General features: G+C 36.4%; 1 protein-coding gene across 1 annotated transcript in view; it reads left to right on the top strand.

Moving 5' to 3' along the window:
• The window catches only part of LOC127840623 (huntingtin-like), a 140,926-nt gene that overhangs the window by 14,109 nt on the left and 106,797 nt on the right, over positions 1-20,020 (top strand). The window contains exons 2-12 of the mRNA XM_052369034.1: positions 4,921-5,018; positions 6,183-6,266; positions 6,631-6,751; positions 7,872-8,011; positions 11,232-11,370; positions 12,035-12,176; positions 14,746-14,927; positions 15,439-15,622; positions 16,220-16,879; positions 17,497-17,667; positions 18,832-19,028. Of these exons, the coding sequence (XP_052224994.1) occupies positions 4,933-5,018; positions 6,183-6,266; positions 6,631-6,751; positions 7,872-8,011; positions 11,232-11,370; positions 12,035-12,176; positions 14,746-14,927; positions 15,439-15,622; positions 16,220-16,879; positions 17,497-17,667; positions 18,832-19,028 (2,106 nt within the window). The 5' untranslated portion in view covers positions 4,921-4,932. The remainder of the gene's footprint in view (positions 1-4,920; positions 5,019-6,182; positions 6,267-6,630; positions 6,752-7,871; positions 8,012-11,231; positions 11,371-12,034; positions 12,177-14,745; positions 14,928-15,438; positions 15,623-16,219; positions 16,880-17,496; positions 17,668-18,831; positions 19,029-20,020) is intronic.

Here is a 20,020-nt window from a genome sequence, read left to right as displayed (position 1 = left end):
CCCCCCCCCAATTTATGTTTTTTGAAACGGTTACAAAACACAAATATTTATTTTTATTATTTTATGTTTGAAATACCGTCCAACCATCGCACCCAAGAATCCCCACCCCCCCCACCCACCCCCCAACCCCCCCCCCTCCCCGATTTTTTTTTCCTTTTTTTCGCATTTTTGGAAGATAATGTAATAAATGTCCACACCCCCACACAATGCACCCCTCTTCTATCCACCCCTCCCTCCTTTGTGATTGAAAATGATAGTCCCTTCACCTTTAAAAAGAAAATAGATGAGCGGTCTGCACCCGCAAGGCGGTGCTCTTGTTTAACATACATTTTGGTACTGATTTAAGAAAATTCAATCATTATAAATTGATTTTGACACCTTAAAAAGAAAACATAAATTATTTAATTAAGTTTGGTGTCTTTATACAATTGGAATATATTGCAATGGGTATTAAATCTTTATTGAAGTCTGATTCTTCCCCCTGTCAAACTCCCACGGGTGTTCTATGTAAATGTGCGGGAGGGCCCGGTCAAACCTCCATAGGGGTTCATTGAAAATGGGAGTTTTCTCCCACGGGAGACCCATCAAACCTCCAATGGGAGTTTAATGGAAATGGGGGTTTGGCGGGGGCCCCCGTAAATACCCACGAGGGAAGAAAATCTACAAACACTTTATTTTCTTAATTAAGTACATATTTCTTACAATTATGACTTGAGCATTTATATTTGTAAACATTGGAACAGAAAACAAAGCATTTTATTTAAATTATTTTTTTTGGAAAATATAGGTAAAATTCTCCCGTCTGGAAAAATCACCCGTGGGAGAATTGCAATTCTTAACGGGGGAGCCAAAACCCCGTTGGAATTCCACGGGAGATGGTAACTTTATCATCAAATAACTCTTTTTTCCAAAAACATTTTAACTCTTTTTACTCATGCTCCCTACAAATATGCAAAATTTCATAACAATTGTTCAATAAAAAAAAAAAATAAGTTTGCAAATAATCTGGATACTGTTATAGTTCTTTCTGTCTTCTTCATTGAGTATCACAGAGCAAATGTGATCCCGATTCATTTTGCTGAAGAAACGATCAGCCAAAGGGCCTGTGTTGGTATTGCCCCCTGAGCTAGATGGGGAGTCCATCAAAATGCCTGTTTTCTCTCTGATTGTGTTAATGCATTCGTTTTTGGCACGGGAAATAAAAATTGCATATCGACCAGTTTCACTCCACACTTTCTGATCACCAACTAAGTATTTCTGACCACCAACTAAGTGATAGAGAATTTTTTGCGCAAAATCCAGGGAGCGCAGCTTGAAGTGAAGCACAGAAAAGCAAAATAAATCTGCTTTTATAATGTTCTCATGACATTGACCCTGTCTTTCTATACTTGAAAAAGTTATTTCATTGGAGCAAAGTTTGTCCCATGCAGTTTTACAAGAATCATAATCTTTGGTAATTTCAAATCCTTCCTCAATAAGACTCGTGTTATTTGCATCAGCTCTTGAAGCATGACAAAGATGACAGAATGCTCCACTATCACCTTGAAAAAGGGTTACCATTTTGCCAACAATCATTGAACATTCTGTCTTGCAATTCACTGCCACAGAGCTATCTCCAAAGATAACATTTGATTTGTATTCATTGCGGATCAAGGAAAACGAAGACTCCAGTTCTACGGCCAGCACATCTCTGTCTTCAATTGTCCTGGTAAGAGATACAGGACGTGCGAAACTAGTACTGTTGGGGACTGGGTTTGACCACAGGAGCATGTCATTGTAATGAAGTTCAAGAGGGCAATAGCATGACAGCACAAAAGAGTTGGCTTTTGTGGGATCAAGATGCGGGGTTTCTTCAGCTGCAAGAGAAGTGTCTATTAATTGTTGGCGAATCTTATGTGAACCTGACCCATCAACACCAAACTTTCCCACTAAATGAAATGAACCATTAGGGTCAGCATCAGCAACAGAATCTTTAGCCATGTTAAATAAGGAGGTTGCAGTTTGGTCAATTAGTTCTGTCATTTCCACTGAAGCCTTGAGCTGATGGCTTGTGATGGTTGGATGGAATTTTTTCTTGATGGCATCAATTGTTTTTCGTGTTGGAAATATAACATTGTGAGGAAGGCATAATGTCCTGAACATCTGATATTGGCTACTTGAAAGATTGATATTGTATATCATTGCCACTGCATCATCATCAGGGATTGTACATTTATTTGGTCCAATGTCAGTGTGCCAAGTTCGATTACATTCCACCACCACCATTCGCAATGCCTCCTCGTTTGATAACTTTTTTTTTTCATTTGCAAAGTTCTCAATACACATGACTGCTTCATTTAGAATTGATCTTGTTTTCTTCAGGCAAGGGGCATCAGCAAGAGTCTTACTTGGCCGTCCTCTTGTTTTTTTTTCATCAGGTGCAGGTTGTTCGAAGAAGACACCATTTTCCCATTCTATCATATTAGCAGCAGATGATTTGTTACCTGGTTTTGCTTCCAACAATCTTTTGAACTTCATGCTGAATGTTCTGTGATCCATGTCCATTCCATTGCAGTGTTTAATAAATTGGGTTGCTGCTTTGTTACACTTCACACCAATTTTAGCATTTTTGGAAACTCAATGGTGAACTCCCCAAATAAATCAAATGCTATTTTATTTGTCCACTTCATATTTATGCTTAATGATCGAGAAAACTATTAAACCAGCTCAGTGTGCATGCATGTCTGCAAAGCAGACAACATGGAGAGGTTACTTCTTGTATATTAAACACAAGATGTCTCCCCAGTAGCTATGAATTAAACACAAGATGTCCCCCCAGTCACATTGATCATTATGTATTACAGTACAACACATAGATGCTAGATGGAGCTGACAACACTTATAAATTCTGACTGATGATATTAAAATGTCAATAAATCAACTTGCAACTATTTTGGTTTTCACATATCTGAAGATACCTAATAACATGCTTAAAACCAGCACTAAACTGTTATTGATCATTTGCAGTCGAAATATTCTCAAATTAATAATTTTAACCAAAATGTCGAATATGGTAATTTAACCCCAGACACCCACAAATTAATGCTACACATTTCTTTTTTTAACTCTAAAGAGCATGAAATTACGCTTCTAACAAGCCCTCAACCAGCCTCAGGCAGTAAGTTTTAGTTGAGATATATAATTAATTCCCATATTTCCTGATCTGGGCGCAGTGTGCTGCGTCAGTGCGACATGATTTGTTGGTCTCTAACCTTACGGCGCTTTTCGTTAATTTAAATTACCGAAAAGTTGTAGACCGGGTTCATATCGTATTGTCTATTCTGTTGCATGATTTCCTTTAACTTGTAAATCCGTCAAAAACAATATGTCTGCGCGCAATGGAATTACGGCTTAACCTAAAGCGGTTCAAAACAACACTTTGTTGTCATATAATGACTACATACGGTGTCGTCTAACCATCCTGACATTAAATCGGTAAACCCAGAAAAAGACATCGACCCGATATTAAACGATTTGATTGCATCGGTGGCTTTAAACGTTAGAAAACACGATGGAAAACGGATGACACAGTGAAATAAGTGTTCATTTACTTAGCTTACTAGTTGGCTTGTGTTTTCTTGTCAAGAAAAATGAAGAAATAGTATTAGTCATGAGTTTTAATGTGTAGTTGTATTTGCATCATAATTCAGAATGGAAAACCTAATACAATAACTGTTTAAGAAGCTACATATATTTATTATAATTGCTGCAAATGTTTCTGTAAAGTTAGTTATACACCCTTTTCAATATCCAAAAACACGGGTAGTACAGTACTACCTGTATTTTTGGATATGGTAGTACAGGTACTAATTGATTTTAAGCGTTACTCCTTGTCTTTCTGTCAGTGGCAGTACCGTTACTAATTTCACAAATCCTTATCTGGAGCTCTGGAAAGTGTCGTCTGTATACAACAAAAGTTATATTTATTTTCTTAGCTTTTAAAATGTTGTGTCAAATTATTATAAACACTTCTTTACATACTTCCCTAATGCGGCTATTGTGATGTTTAACATATGAGTTTTGATTTGACATCTTAATACACGTTTTTAATAGCGTGGCTTTCAAAAAAACATTGATGATCTAAGCAAATATTGTTTGTGAGTTTATGGTCATGTGTAGCTATATTTTCCATGAAATGATGTGGAATTGTCCCAATATATGCACCATCTATCACCAAGTATCTTTATTTGCTGAAATTTACAGAAATTTAAACTTCAAACAAAAACATCTTAATTGATAAATATTAATAATAAGATAGTTTTTGTTAGATATTTGTTGCTGTTACAGGTTCAATTGCTAATAATTGGATGAACTATTTGTTCACTTTACTTCATTACAAGGTTTGTTTTTGAAGATGAATTGTTAAAAGTAAAATTAATATTTTAATAGAAAATTCATAAATATGACCAGTTTTTTGGTGGATTGGAGATTAAATGTTAGAGGATCATCCCAAGTTAACATTTGAATGAGTGACATTTTCTAATACATTGACATTGTTTTCAAAACTTGTAATGCTTCATTTCCTTATCATGAACTATCACACCATTGCTCATATAGAATTGTTTGCAACATTAAAACTTGTGGAAGCAATGTTGTTAAAAACCTGGCCAGAATAAATTATATTGAAGCATAAACAAAACACAAATATTTTTGTCACTGCATTACCTGACTTGTATCAATGTTCTCTTAGAGTTTTGTACAGAAAAATAATAAAAGTTTGTTAAAATTCGCATTCATATATTGGTAGACTGAAAACCTTGTTAAATGTTTCCTGATATTTTTCAAATAGCAAATATGGAGAGGGCATACTGATACCGCATACTATTTAATGTAGCAGATTATTTAATTCCAACTTGACCATTCTTTTATATCATCATTCAGTTCAAGTAAAAGATGGCTACAATAGAAAAGCTCATCAAGGCTTTTGAAGCCCTGAAGGTGTTCCAGGGAGCGTCATCAACGGTGGAAGAAGTTGTCAAGTAAGATATTCTATCAATTTGACTGGGTGTATAATATTGTGTTTTTCATAAGAATCCATATCCAATACATCTTTTCCACACAAATGTCAAGTTTAGTTGTTTCATGATATGAAACAAAATGATCACATGACAGGAAAATCTTTTTTTAAGATGTGACATTAAAGATATGTTGACTTTTGTCTAATAGACTACTTTTTATGATTTTTCAAAACCAGTTAGTAGTTATTTACTAAGTACTCCAGCGATGATTTGAAAAGGGCAGTGTGCTAAATTGTGAAAAGAGCTGTTAAGTGTTAAGTGCATACATGTATTAACATTGTGAGTTTTTGTCAATGTAGCAGTTGCATGTGTTATACATGTACATGTATTTATTTCATCTTACATGTATTTTCATATGAACATTTTTCAATAATTGATGAAAACTAATTTCCATGTGAACATTCAATTACTGTATTGAAACTTAAAATTAATAATATTTTGATAAGGCTAAAAAAAGGGCACAGTGCGGGTCCAAGATATGGGGGGGGGGCAGGTTACTGAGCGCCTTTGTTTAGACCCAGCTGAATTGTGAAATGATGTTTGATTGCCTGGGTGATTAATTTTTAACCAGGTTTTCCGAAGGAAAAAACTGGTTATTAGATTGGCGAATGCGGGCGGGCTGGCTGGCTAAAGGGCTGGCGGGCGGGCGGAACAAGCTTGTCCGGGCCCATAACTTTGTCGTTCATTGTGAGATTTTAAAATCATTTGGCACATTTGTTAACCATCATTAGATGGCGTGTCGCGCGAAAAAATTACGTCAATATCTCCAAGGTCAAGGTCACACTTTGAGTTCAAAGATAAAAAATAGCCAAAAATGAGCTTGTCTGGTCTATAACTATGTCATTCATTATGAGATTTTAAAATCATTTGGCACATTTGTTCACCATCATGGGACGGTGTGTCGCACGAAAGAATCACGTCAATATCTCCAATGTCAAGGTCGCCATGACTAAATATAGATTTATTTTAAAACGAACTTACAAAGGGAGTTAATTTTGTTTGTTCATTTCAAAAGTTCAGTTTGAGTTGTCTCCCTTTATCAGATTTTTTTTCACAATGAAAACCTGGTTTTGTGACAATTTTGTCCCTTGTTAAATTGTTAAAGCCAATGTATTCACTTTTCAGGAAAAAGGACCAACCTCTCAGTAAAAAGGACAAAATTGCTAACTGCAATCTTATTGCTGACTGCATATGTGCCACAAATATGAGGTAAAGTTTAAGTTCTTTCTCACATCACAATATTGGTGTTTATATAATCAATACTTGATTGGTTGATTGTTTACTTTAAAATATTGATTTGACTGTAGTGACATATTACTTGTTTTCTTTTGCTGCATCAAAAACCCATAGTCTGATTGAGACCAATTTACATTCAATTTGTAGTGACTTATAATTTATACGCAACAAATTTATGTTGGCTTTTCAGAAATCCCAATTTTTCCAAGGGAAGACATCTACCATAATTCTTATGTTCAACTCTATCAGAACATCCTTATAAATTCATCAGTTTGATTTTGTTAATGTCAAGTAGTGCAACAAAGTCTGCTGAACACGAGTTTTGTTTATGTTTCAGAACTGTGTCTGATTTTCCCAATTTCCTTGGAGTAGCCATGGAGACATTCCTGGCATTATGTGATGACCCTGAGTCAGACATACGCATGGTTGCAGATGAGTGCCTCAACAGGTCCATCAAGGTATGTAGAACTCCCGACTTGCTTCAACAGGTCCATCAAGGTATGTAGAACTCCCGACTTGCTTCAACAGGTCTACCAATGTATGTAGTACTCCTGCCTTGCTAAAAACGTGTACACTTTGGGTTTATCTCACAGTGTACTTTAAAAAATCTATTTTTTTTTACTTTTTTATGTTACTTTCTCATATATATATAGAAGTGTTTGTTTCTTTCGAATGGTCGATTTGAATTAAATTGCTTACATATTGAATGGCAGAGTAAACGTTTTAAAATCTGTATTGCCATACCTTTTCTAAGTTTGTATGCCCCCAAAGGATGGATTATAGTATGTGAGTAGGTGGTAGGATGTTTTGGTGAAGGTTTTATTTCTGCACCTGGGGTATGTTTTATTACGCCTGATTAGTACCTCCCATGTAAAATATATGTGTTACATCCTGCTTGCATGCTCATCTGTGAAATGTCAATCTCACAATTCAAGGTCACAGGTCATGAATATTTGTTTTCTGTCAGTATCTTTTTAATGCATTGGATGAGACTACTATAATAAAATTAGTATTCCCCATGTCAAGATGATGAGTCACATACTCCGTGAAAGGTCAAGGTCAACATTTCAGTCAGAAAGGTCTTGAGTTTTTGTTCCCCTTTAAGCATATGCTCTCTGTGACTAGCCTTGTTTTATATTTATTTTTTATCCACCGCCATAGCCGGAGGGATATTGTTTTGGCATTGTCTGTCCGTCCTTCCGTCCGTCCGTCTTTCAGTTCGTCCATCCGTCTGTCCGGAGTCATATCTTGGAAGTGCTTTGGCGGATTTCATTGAAACTTGGTATGAGTATATATATGTATAACAGGATGATGCACGCCAAAGTGCATTGTACACCATCAGTTAATAACAGAGTTATGGCCCTTTATATCTTGAAAAAATGCTTTTTTGAGTGTCAAATATAATACTTTTGTGTCAAGAAGCATATTGGCGGGGATATCAATTCAATAAATTTGCTTGTTTAATTTTAGTGTTGAATCTGCTGTTACGGATCACAATTGCTTATTCTATTGGGTTTCTTAAGAATTTGATTTATTTGGGCAAAATAATTTTATCAAAACATGTGTGCACTATTGCAGACTCTGTTGGAGACGAACCTGGGTCGGTTGCAAGTGGAGTTGTACAAGGAGATAAAGAAGAACGGGTCACCAAGATGTCTGAGGGCGGCCCTCTCCAGATTTGCTGAGATGTCTCACCTGATCAGGCCGCAGAAATGCAGGTATGCATGTGTGTGTCAATTGAACCCTTTCCCACTCATAAGCAAAGTAAAAATGGCTGTGTGCAAACAGCATAAAACCAGAACAGCCTGCGAGTAACTCACTGTCTGTTCAGGTTTTATGCTGTTTGCTGCTCATCAGTATCTAAGGGTCGGAAATGAAGCCTTTACAAATTGAATCTAGTAAGAAAGGTCTTTAATATTAAATGAATATTTCTAAGAGTATACAATGAGTCAAAATATGTATCTAAGTGGTAAGGGTTAAGTCAGTCAGTTGCACTTGTTTAAACCAGGGGTTTTCCTAGCCATTTGGGAAAAAGGAGTTTGGTCATATTCTGAATTTTTTAATCAATTAAATGGCAAATTTGGGAATCTTTTATCAAGAAAATGGACAAATAGGGCATTTGTTTATGAACAAATATTGACACATAATGCCATTTCCTGTGAATTTTCGGAAAAAATGCAATTTGCTAGCTAAAATCCACTGATTTGGGAAAAACTTATTTAATATAATTCTTCATAAAAATTCCTTTTTTTTACAATTTTGGTTTGGGATCTGGTATGTTTGCTTTGGGATCAGGGTCCATTTTATGGCCTATTTTAAATAGAGGAAACCTTTGTCAACAGATATGGTGTTTGCTTTGCGATTGTGAGCACTGTGGTTTTTGATTCCCACTCATGGAACGTTCACAAGATTTCCTTCAAAGCAACAAGGCCAAAAAAATTGTCCAGAGTATATTTATTGTACTTGGCCTTATATTGTAGAATTCAATATTTCTGCTCTAAAGGAGTTTCGAAAAGCTTACACTTGTTTAATTTGTGCAACCAATTGTCTACTGTATTGGAAAATGTCCTGGTTTGAATAACTAAACCAATTGCACACAATGACAGTACATAAGGAAGTTATATCCACAAGATTTGTCTTCTTTGAATGTCCAGTTAGTGAAAATAGTTTTCTAAGTGTTCATTTCATTATGGTAGTCTGCCAAATGTACAAATGCAACTTAAATAATTGCACTTATGAAAGTGTTTTTGTAAATTACACTAAGGTATTGTATCGTTGACTGTCATACTGTTTTAACATACATTGTATTTATTGTGTCCCTTGTCTGAATGGTGAATCTTGAGTACATTTGTACATTTTTTGATTGTCTTATTTGTTTGTGCATGTTTTGGAATAAGCAGAGCTTCAGGCTGCCTAGCTCAGCTGGTAGAGCTCTGGACTATAACTCTTAGGATCGCGGGTTCAATCCTTGGCCCTGTCACATAACATATTTTTGTCTTGAAAACCTTTCTATAGCCATTTTCCAATTCAAGCAGGGCAGTTCTTAGCTTTTGGCATACATATGTGCACTTAGTACTGGAAACCCAGCTATTGTGACAGTCGTGACATGGCTGAAATACTTTAAAGAATGTCAAACAATTCAACACTGAAAACACAAGATAAGGAACAGGAAGAGCAATTAATTAACAATATTTTGGTCACTTCTATTGCAGTTCCTATTCTACTTCATGTGCAAACAATTATGGTTCATTCAAAATTCCAGTTTAATATTAATAATTTGCTTTTTACAGCTATCAGCAAGAAAAATATAAGCGTTTTTATACCGCCAGTTTAGCAGTCTGTTGGTCTGTCTGTCTGACTCCTTTTTCCGGAGGTTTTTGTATGCAACTCTTTCAGATATTTAGCTGATTTTTGGTATGTGAGTCAACTTACATGACCTTCAGAAAAGTTGTGAGTTTCCTTACAGTCCATTAATTTTTTGGCAGAGTTATGGGCCTTGCGCTTACAAATGTTCTCTATAAAAACTGTTTTCTGTGGGTTCTTTATGAACTGCTTTCAGAAATTAAGCTGATTTTTGTCCTCTACCGGTTTTACCGGAGGGGACTTATGGTTTGCGCTCTGTGCGTCTGTCACGCTTTTCTGGATCCTGCGATAACTTTAAAAGTTCTTCATAGTTTTTCATGAAACTTAAAACATAAATAGATGGCAATATGGACATTATGCACGTCATTTCATTTTGTTCCTATGTCAAAAATTATGGTTGCTATGGCAACAAATAGACTAGCAATACTGCTGAAAATGGTGGTTTTCTGGATCCTGCGATAACTTTAAAATTTCTTCATATTTTTTCATGAAATTTGAAACGTGTATAGATGGCAATATGGACATTATGCACGTCATTTCATTTTGTTCCTACGTCAAAAATTCTGGTTGCTATGGCAACAAATAATCTAAAAAAATTCTGACTGGTGGAATTTCTGACAATGAATGATACAGTAGGGGACATATATTGCATGGCAATAGTCTTGTTGGTATTTGAGTCTTCCTCATGACTTACAGATAAAGTGGGAGTTTTATTCCTGTATTTTGATTTTTCATGAAGTTATGTGCCTTGGACAATTGTCTCTCAAATAGCTGCTGAGCGGCTTCAAAGTGCAGTAAGGGGCAGTCTGTTTCACAAACACAGGACTTGTTTTGTATTAATATTCTCTCTCTATATAGATTTTTCTCGCTTCGAAATTCCTTAGCGGGATCACAAAATTACAGCTCCTGCTAAAAAAAATTGTAGTGAGTAAAGTGAAGATATAAAGCAAATATTAATTCAAAATAAACTCTTATCACTTTCTTACTGATATGGCTGGAAACTTAGCGGTATTTAGAAATTACACAAAAGTAATAAAGGATTAAAAGGGGAAAAATTAGTGTCAGGGTCTTGAAGTTGTCATCTTGACTATCACATTATTACCCCCTCTTAGCTATGCTATAGATAGGTTAAGATTGTGCCATGATATTTTAAAATCTTCCTATCTGTTGTAAGCATATTAATAACCATTCATCTTAAATCATGAACATAGTCCATGTTAGAAATCGTAAAAAAACATTCATGCTAAATGATTAAATAAAACTTAACTATTTATATTATAACATTTATTAATTAGCAACTTGCACATTGAAATATCAAAATTTAAGTTGTTAAAATTGAACTAGTACACGTTACAATTGTCATTGTCACATATTGTTAAAAATATACCCTTTTTTGTTTAGAAATATGTAACAATGATCTGTCAAAATATTTACAAATAAAAAGTATATCAACGAGTTTGCCAATTACATAATATGGAATTGTTATTTGGAATACAAATATAAGAAATAGTCAGTCATTTATTGGCAAGAAATAGTCATTGACCTTAATCTAATCCCTATCATTTATTTTCCCAGGCCCTTCATTGTGAACCTAATTCCGTGTCTGACAAAGATCTGCAGACGAGAAGACGAGGGTATACAGGAGACGCTGCTTCTATCCATGATGAAAATCTGCCCAGCATTGATGGTGTTTGCCACTGAAATGGAGGTTAAGGTAATTCTCTCAGGTGGATATCAAAGTGCTTAATCTTACAGCAAGAAGCTTGTGATTGCCTGTTAAATTCACTATTCTTGAAAATCATGCCTGCTTTAAAAATAGCTATTTAATTTGATTATTGTTACGTTATTGTTTGTTAATCATGGAACAAACGTAGTTATTCTGCAATGGATAAATTGGAAACATGTAATATCATAGCCAGTAAAGCAAAACGTCCATCCCAGCCAGTTATAATTTTATAATAATGTTCCTTTGAAGGGAACAAAGTATTTTGTAAATTATATGTAACCATACAATCATGAGTTCAATGCTTGAGGCTAGGAGTCTCTGTAATATTTACTATGTTCTATTGTAGAGAACTAGTTATCTTGTTAATTAAGAAAGACCAAAATTCTGAGAGGTATTGAGTACATTCACTGCCTTGGGAGTATTTAAATCATCACTTTAAAGACACTCAACACTTGATTTATCCATTACATTGGCCAGTAAGAAGATGTTTAATCTGTGCCCAACGATTGTTCAAAACCGAAAAGGAAGACACCAAATTTGGGATCTTTCCTGGAAATCAACCCATCCAAAGTGTCTCGTTTAGCATCTGGCCTTTTACACTATCAGGCTTTCAATTAATTAGTCTGTACAAAAATAAACCTGTTTCTCTTAGATGCTGATCAAGTCGTTTTTGCCAAACCTGAAGTCCCCAATGGCGTCCTGTCGACGTGCGGCCGCTACGTGCCTGACTATCATCTGCCAACACTCCAGAACACCGCAGACCTTTGTCAAATTTCTGCTTGACACGCTTATGGGTGAATTTTAGTTGATCAAAAAGTTCTGTGGTTTTGTGATGCAAAAATCAGTTTAAATTGATGAATAAAAAAAATTGACAGATTTAAAAACAAAAATCGTCGTCGTTTAAAAACAATGTTAGACCTTTACCATGTTTCTATAGATATGTATATTGGTAGGCATTGTCTTCTGCTGAGCATGTGTTGTGTTTTTTTGGTAAGGAATAATTTGTGAAAATTGATGCCTTTCTGTTTACAATTGAGAACACCCTCAGACATTTGCCAACTTTGCACTTCTATTTTTAGAGCAGTCTTTTTATTGTGTATATGTAAGTGTGAGTAAGTTAACTATCTGAACTCTGTTCTATGACTGAAATACTAACATATTGCAAAAACTCCAAGCACGCGAAGAAACATAACTATTTCCAAAATCAACCCTCATTCTGGGAAAATTAGTCTTAATGCATGTGCGTAAAGTGTCATCCTAGATTGGCCTGCTGGCTTTGAAAAATCCACTCGACTGCACCAATTTGAGAGGGCAGTTGACGGTCGGGCGAGTAAAGTTTGTTAAATACTTTACTGACCAGGCGAGTGCTGTTTTTTCCAGTTTAGAAATATAAATTCAGTTCCAGAACTCTTGCCACATTGATACAAATTGTGAACTATTATGCGAACAAACAAAAAATAGATTTAGTACGCAAAGAAACTGCACTTTTGTTTTGACACTGTAAATGACGTCACAGGCACAGAAAAAATAATTATCTAAATAAGCTGCGCTCATTTTTTTAGATGTCAGTGCTCTTAGCTAATCGATAAATAGTGAAAAAGAGGTTACATATATTGGTCATTCAATAAAGAATATAATTATTTATTTATGTTAATATCAATACAATAAAAAATAAATGGTTTATTATAATACTTTTTATATTTAATTATAAGTAAACAGAACAATTAATTATTATTAAACAGAATAATTCGTAATCAGAAGCCTTAGCCAAAATTTACCTTACTGTAACCATTTGTCAATTTGACACTATTTGATTGTTTATTTTTGCAAAATAAACACAACTATAGTATTGACTTATAGATGTATGTTTAGTACAATGAGGCAAAGTCAGATGATTGTTTAAGTTTAGACAAAGGTTCTGGTTGATCATTACTATCAATATAGATGTTTTTTAAATTTAGGGCGAGAAGATTAAAGTGAAGGGGGAGTGGTTTGTCAGATCTACTCGTGAAGGGGGAGTGGTTTGTCAGATCTACTCATGAGGGGGGAGTGGTTTGTCAGATCTACTCGCCCTGCAGGGCAAGAAGCTCTGGAATTTTTTCAAGGCCTGGCCTGTGAAGTCTGCAAAGGTCAATCAGGGATGACTTTTTCTCCTTACACTGGATTTCATTTAGTAAAGGCATCCTTTGAACAAAAATTACATTTAAGCGAAACATGTTGTCCCTGATTAGCCTGTGTAGACTGCACTGGCTAATCTGGGATGACATTTTACACATGCATTAAGCCAAGTTTTTCCAGTACAAAGCTCAATTCATTTAATACAAATAATACACCATGTACTCAAACAACATTTGTAGAAAACATACTTGGAAGAAAAAAAATAAATAAAAATTTTACACACTACAAATTAAAAACCCTACAGAAAACTCCAAAATCCAAAATAAATGGCAAGTCCTTTTTGGAGAAAATGAACTTAATTGGAAACACATATTTACCATGCCATATAAAGCAACTATTGAAAGCACACTGAGAAATTTTCAATATAAATACATCCATAGAATTATAGCTACAAATAAATATCTCTTTAAATGCAAATTATCTAACTCAAATCTGTGTGACTTCTGCAGTGAAAACATTGAAACTATAGAACATCTTTTTTGGGAGTGCAAACACATCCAGCCTATTTGGAATCAATTAATATCTTTTCTTGAACAACATCAACTAAACGTTAAACTATCTTTCTTAAATGTAAGTTTCGGAATTAACTCATTGAAATCAATAGACTGTAATAGTATTGTGAATTTTATGGTTATATTGATGAAATATTTTATCTTAAACATGAATTACAAAAAACAAGTACCAAATTTTAATTGTTTTGTCCACAGTCTTAAACTAAAAATCCAGATTGAGAAAGAAATAGCCCTCAGTAAAGACACATTACAAATCTTTGAACAAAAATGGAATCGGATTAAATTCTCATAATGTTTTGTCCACTTATATACATTTCACTCTAATGTTAGTTTATCTCTCTAAAATAGTTTTGTTTATTTATTTATTTTTTTTAATTTTTTTTTTCAATCTGACAAGATCATTGTGAATACACAACAGAACACACAAGTCCAGTATGCTTTCTCCCGACTTTATACAACTTTATAGTTTTTCATAACTATTCCTCTGTTGTTCTTTTCTTTTCTCTCATTTTTTTTAAATATATTAGCATATCTTGTATAACATGTCTGAACTTTATTGCTTTGTACATTCACTATGTTGTATGATCATATACATGTTTACATTGTATGTATGATATTGAATAAAAAAAATAAAAAAAAAAAAGACTCAATTCATTTATGCTTTCCTTTCCAGACTCGGTTTTGCCCGTGGATAGCACGCAGGACAGCCTCAATCTGGTCGGAGTGATCATGTGCCTGCGCAGCCTCATTCCTATTGTTGCCGAGCAGAGCCTTGACCTGCAGAGCCGGAAGGAAAGCCTCGGGGAGAAGAAGGGCCAGGCGTTGTGTGCCATCAGTGGCGAGCAGCTTGTCACTGTGAGTAGTTTGAGGGGGTGTTTCTGTGACTCAAATGTAATTTAGTTGCGCTCTGGTAAAACATAGCTTATCGCATGTGTGTTAAGTGTTGTCCCAGATTAGCCTGTGCAGTCCCCTAAAGCTAATCAGGGACAACACTTTCCCCTTTTATAATTTTTTTTGGAAAGTTTGTCCTTAATTAACCTGTGTGGTCTGCACAGGCTAATCAGGGCAAACACTTTACGCACATGCATGATACCCTATTTTCACAAACTGCTGCTCAAATCAAAATAACAAGTTAAAATGGGACTCTTAAGCTTTAAATAGTGTTATTCAACATTTAATTAAGTTTATGTAATCATATCACATTAAATACTGAAAACAAACTAATTTTCTTCCTAAATAAGTTTTGAGTATTTTTCAATTCTTCATTTGTCTATTTCCCACCACATAGCACCACGAAGCAGATAGAAAAGTCAGTTATGTGAATAACTTATCAATATTGACAAACTTATCCACTCCAAATCCACAGATGTACCAGCTACTGGTGTTCCACCTGAACCATTCAGACCACAACGTGGTGACCTCATGTCTAGAGGCCCTGCAGCAGCTCCTACGCAGCCCTCCCAGCCAACTCCTTCCTGTTATCACCAGCCCGGACGCAATCACTCGCACCTTTATCTACGCCTCCGACCGACCAAATAATCACACTAATGGTAAATTAGTTGAGCCTGAATGCTTACCTTCAAAAGAGGTAAACCTATTACTTTTTGATGTGTGATTCTTGTTCATGTTCACACAGGAATGAAATTCACACTGCATCTGTAAGTTCAGGGAGTAAAGTTTAATTTGCAATATATACAATGATTGTTGTAGCTGAAGTTGAGAAGTTGCCAATTCTTTGATAACTGCCTGTGCAGTGTACACATGCCTATAAGGGACAACACTTTAACCCTTTCAGCGCTGGAACCAAATTTTGAAGGCCTTTGCAAACAGTTTGGATCCAGATGAGATGCCACAGTACGTGGCGTCTCATCAGGATCCAAACTGTTTGCTATTCTGATAGTATTTTTTGAAAAAAATCGAAGAAAATGCTAATTTTAGAAATTCAGCAGACGACATTTTAGCAGACAACAAATTTCTCAGCATGAAAAGGGTTAAGCCTAAACTGTATTTTCTAGGAAGAGACTTCCTTCACAAAAGTTTCTTCCCTGATGAGCCTTTGTGGACTTGACAGGTTAATATGGGACAACACCTAATTAATGCACTTGCATAAAGCCCAGTTTTCCCAGTATTCCCCCAATATGTTTCAGCTCTATCAGAGATTCCTTCCACCAGTGAGCTGGCAGTGACCTCTGAGGATGCTGCCTTGGAGGAGGAGTCAGAATCATGTGACATCAGGAGCCAATCAGACGCAGCAGATCGACTTCCTGACCAATCAGTATCAGGGAAAGCAGAGGTGACTAAGATCAGTGGTGCTGAAACGCTTGAAATTGACAAGGACACTGATCAGGGGTTAACAATGAGCTGTGACTCGCAATACTCTAGTGTTGAGATTGGCGATATCAATGAAGACAGGTCTGAGCGGTCCAACCTTTCCAGTGTCAACGCCGGAAGTCAAGAAACCTTGCTCAGCGTGAAAAGTTTGAGTCCCACCCACACTGAAAGTTTTACATCCGTGGTAGGCCAAGACATGAATGGTAACCCTGAGATTTTGGAAAGTCCTCCAGCACCCTTGGAAATCAGTGACGAGCACCTGCTTGAAAAGCTGGGTCCACAGACTGAGGGTCTCCCAATCTTGTATTGCGTGCGGCTACTATGCGGTCGCTTTCTTCTGACTGGTCGTAAAGCGGAGCTCTTGTCAGATCGCCGTGTGAGGGTCAGCATAAAGAGTCTGGCCATGGGGTGTGTGGCTTCTGCTGTCAAACTCTATCCAGCTGTGTTCACGGAAAAACTGTTCTTTACTGAGCAAGGTACTGTCATTTAGTATGCATTATGTAAAGGTATGAATTATGTAAAGAATTTCATCAGCTGATAAAACCATTTAGTGGCTCAGGTTGTTTAGTTCTCATTTAGCTTGATTTATTATTATATGGCTAGGGGTAGAGAGCAATAAGATGTAATAACGTATGAGCCTTGCTTTGGAAAAACAGGGTTTAATCCATGTACATAAAAGGTTTTTTACAGATCAGCCTGTGCAGTGCTCACAGGCTGATCAGGGACAACACTTTCTGTCTAAACTGCATTGTTGTGAAGAAAATTATGATAAAAGCAGAAAGTGCCATCCGTGATAAGCCTGTGCGGACTGCATGGAACCTATTTTCCTAGAGGCTGTCAAATATAAAATGTTTAGCACCAGTTAAGTAGTTCATGTGTTAAACAACTATATGGGTCCATGGATGAAATACAGCAGTAAATTCAGCATTCCTTTTATGATTTAATATGGAGAAAAAAATCCATTCAGAAAAAAGGCTATTTTTTATAGCATCACATCAAAATTGACTTTTAAAGCATGTGTGTTTAACAAATTTGTCTCAACACGAATATCATGGTTCAGAAAATGAATTCAAATGTGTTCTCTTGTGCGCAGGCTGCGAGGGTGTGTCGTGTATCCGAGACGTGCTGTTGTACGCGAGTCACCCTGACCCTCAATTGAAGGGCATGACCAGCCAGATAATTGGGAATTTCATCTCAGCAGCTCTTAATGAGGGACGTGGCAGCTTCGACCAGTGGCTGAAACATCATACCGATATAAAACCAGGTTGAGTACATAAAACCAGGTTGAGTACAATTGAGTCGCGTTATGAGAAAACTGGACATAATGCATGTGTGTAAAGTGTTGTCCCAGATTAGCCTGTGCAGCCCGCACAGGCTAACCAGGGACAACACTTTCCGCCTACAATAGATTTTTGCTAAGAAGAGACTTCATTTGAACGAAAAATGTCACAAAAGCGGAAAGTGTCGTCCCCGAATAGCCTGTGCAGATTGCACAGGCGAATCTGGGACGACACATTATGCACATGCATTATGCCCAGTTTTCTCAGAACACGACTCATATGGGTAAAGTTTTGTCCCTAATTTGGTTCTGCAGTCTATTAAAGCAGAAAGTGTCAACCCTAATAAGCCTGTTTGGATTGAATAGGCTAGTCTGGGACAACACTTTACCAAACTGGAAACAGTTATCAAGATAAATGAACAATTTGGGGAAATTTGCATTATTTAAAAATTATTATTAATTAAAGGGCATATATTAAGCTCCAGCTCAAAAAAGGTTATTTATGACACCTAATTTTTTTTCCTGATGTTTGATTAAATCCCCGATTTATGGCCCCTTGGAATTTATTATCCATTTTGATTTACTGTCCCTTCCTTACTTGTAGGTCTGTGGACGCCAATGTGATTAATGACCCCTTTTGATTTATGACACTGTATAATATACAGTCCCTCTTTTCAATACAAGAGATTCATCTTTCGTTATGTGTGATAGTCCTGTGGATTTATGACCCTTCATGATTTTAGCTGCGTCCTTTGAATACTGGGCTTAATGCATGTGCAATACTGTCATCCCAAATGAGCATGTGAAATCTGCACAGGCTAATCAGGGACAACACTTTCCGCCTAAACTAGATTTTCTCTTAGAAGAGACATCCATTAACCAAATAATCCCATAAAAGGGAAAGTATCATCCCAGATTAGCTTGTGCAAACTGCAATGGTCTATCTGGGACAACATGTTACCCTCATGAAAAAAGCCCAGTTTTTCCAAAACCAGGCTGATTTACAGCCCTTCTCTTCCCTGCAGTTGTGTGGTCCCTTGGAGAGCTAATAGAACCCCAGCTTTAAATGGGCTCCCAGATTCCTGGCCCCTTTAGTACTCTTAATGATTCCTGAATCCCCGTGATTTTCAACCGTGCTCTTCCCTGCAGGTGTGTGGTCCCTGGGAGAGCTCATAGAGCCCCTCCTGTGTATCGCAGAGGATAGCTCTTCTGTAGCTGCCCGCCTGGCAGTGGGTTCCCTAGCCTCCATTGTGCCCCAGCTGCTCCATAGTTACCATGGTAATATAGCCATACAGGCTTTGCTGCAGCTTCTCACGGTGAAAGACAACTCTTACTGGCTTGTAAAGGTAGGTAATCCATTCTCCATGCTCTGGATTTCTTTCTTGTTTTTAGTAATGGGCCTGGCCTTCCATTTTGGGGAATAATATACAAACAAAGATGAGAATGGGAAATTCATTTTCTATGGTTTACTTGCAATTTTTAGGAATTTCGGGAATTATATTGCATTATTTAAAAAATCTAAGGGAAAGGACCCATACTGAAGGAGGAGAAAATCCTGAAATTGTTAACTTGGTATAATGTTTATCTTGGTTAAGCTTTGCCAAGGTCACTGAGAGTATGTATACACTTCTGTGTTGGATACTCTCGTCAATCTTGGAGTGATTTAACCAATTTATATTTTGGTGTAAACATTTTAACTACGCATGATTTTGTGTAGCAATAAGTTTGCTTGGATCTGGATTATCAAACTTTGACAGAACAGAAATGCCATGTAATTTATATGCTTCTATTTGTTAACTGATGTCACTGTTCCTGGTATGTTTGTCATCACCACCCTTCATGGCAAACAAGTGTTTGCAGGGGTTCTTACTGACCTTTGTAACAAATCTATTTTGATAGCAGTTCATTTTAAGAGTAACTTTAAGTCATTAAAAGGTAGAAGTTATGTGCCCTTGTTATCCCTGCCGAAAATTTTCGGATGGGATTAAGTAATAGTCTCCGTCCGTCTGTGCGTCCGTCTGTGCGTCCGTCTGTGCGTCCGTCCTTCCGTCCGGAGCATAACTCTTCTGTGCGTCCGTCCTTCCGTCCGGAGCATAACTCTAAATCTACTGAAGGGATTTACTTGAAACTTGAAATATAAACAAATGGCAATTAGGAGAAGTGCAGTGACCAAGAACCATAACTCTATCTACCTTAGTTTTTTGAATTATGACCCTTTTTATATAATTTCAAAGTAAATTTTTGTCCGGAGCATAACTCTAAATCTAATGAAGTGATTTACTTGAAACTTTAAATATAAACAGATGGCAACTAGGAGAAGTGCAGTGACGAAGAACCA

Source organism: Dreissena polymorpha, chromosome 8 (assembly GCF_020536995.1).
Source record: "Dreissena polymorpha isolate Duluth1 chromosome 8, UMN_Dpol_1.0, whole genome shotgun sequence".
NCBI lineage: Eukaryota > Metazoa > Mollusca > Bivalvia > Myida > Dreissenidae > Dreissena > Dreissena polymorpha.
This window is presented reverse-complemented; position numbering and strand designations above follow the sequence as displayed.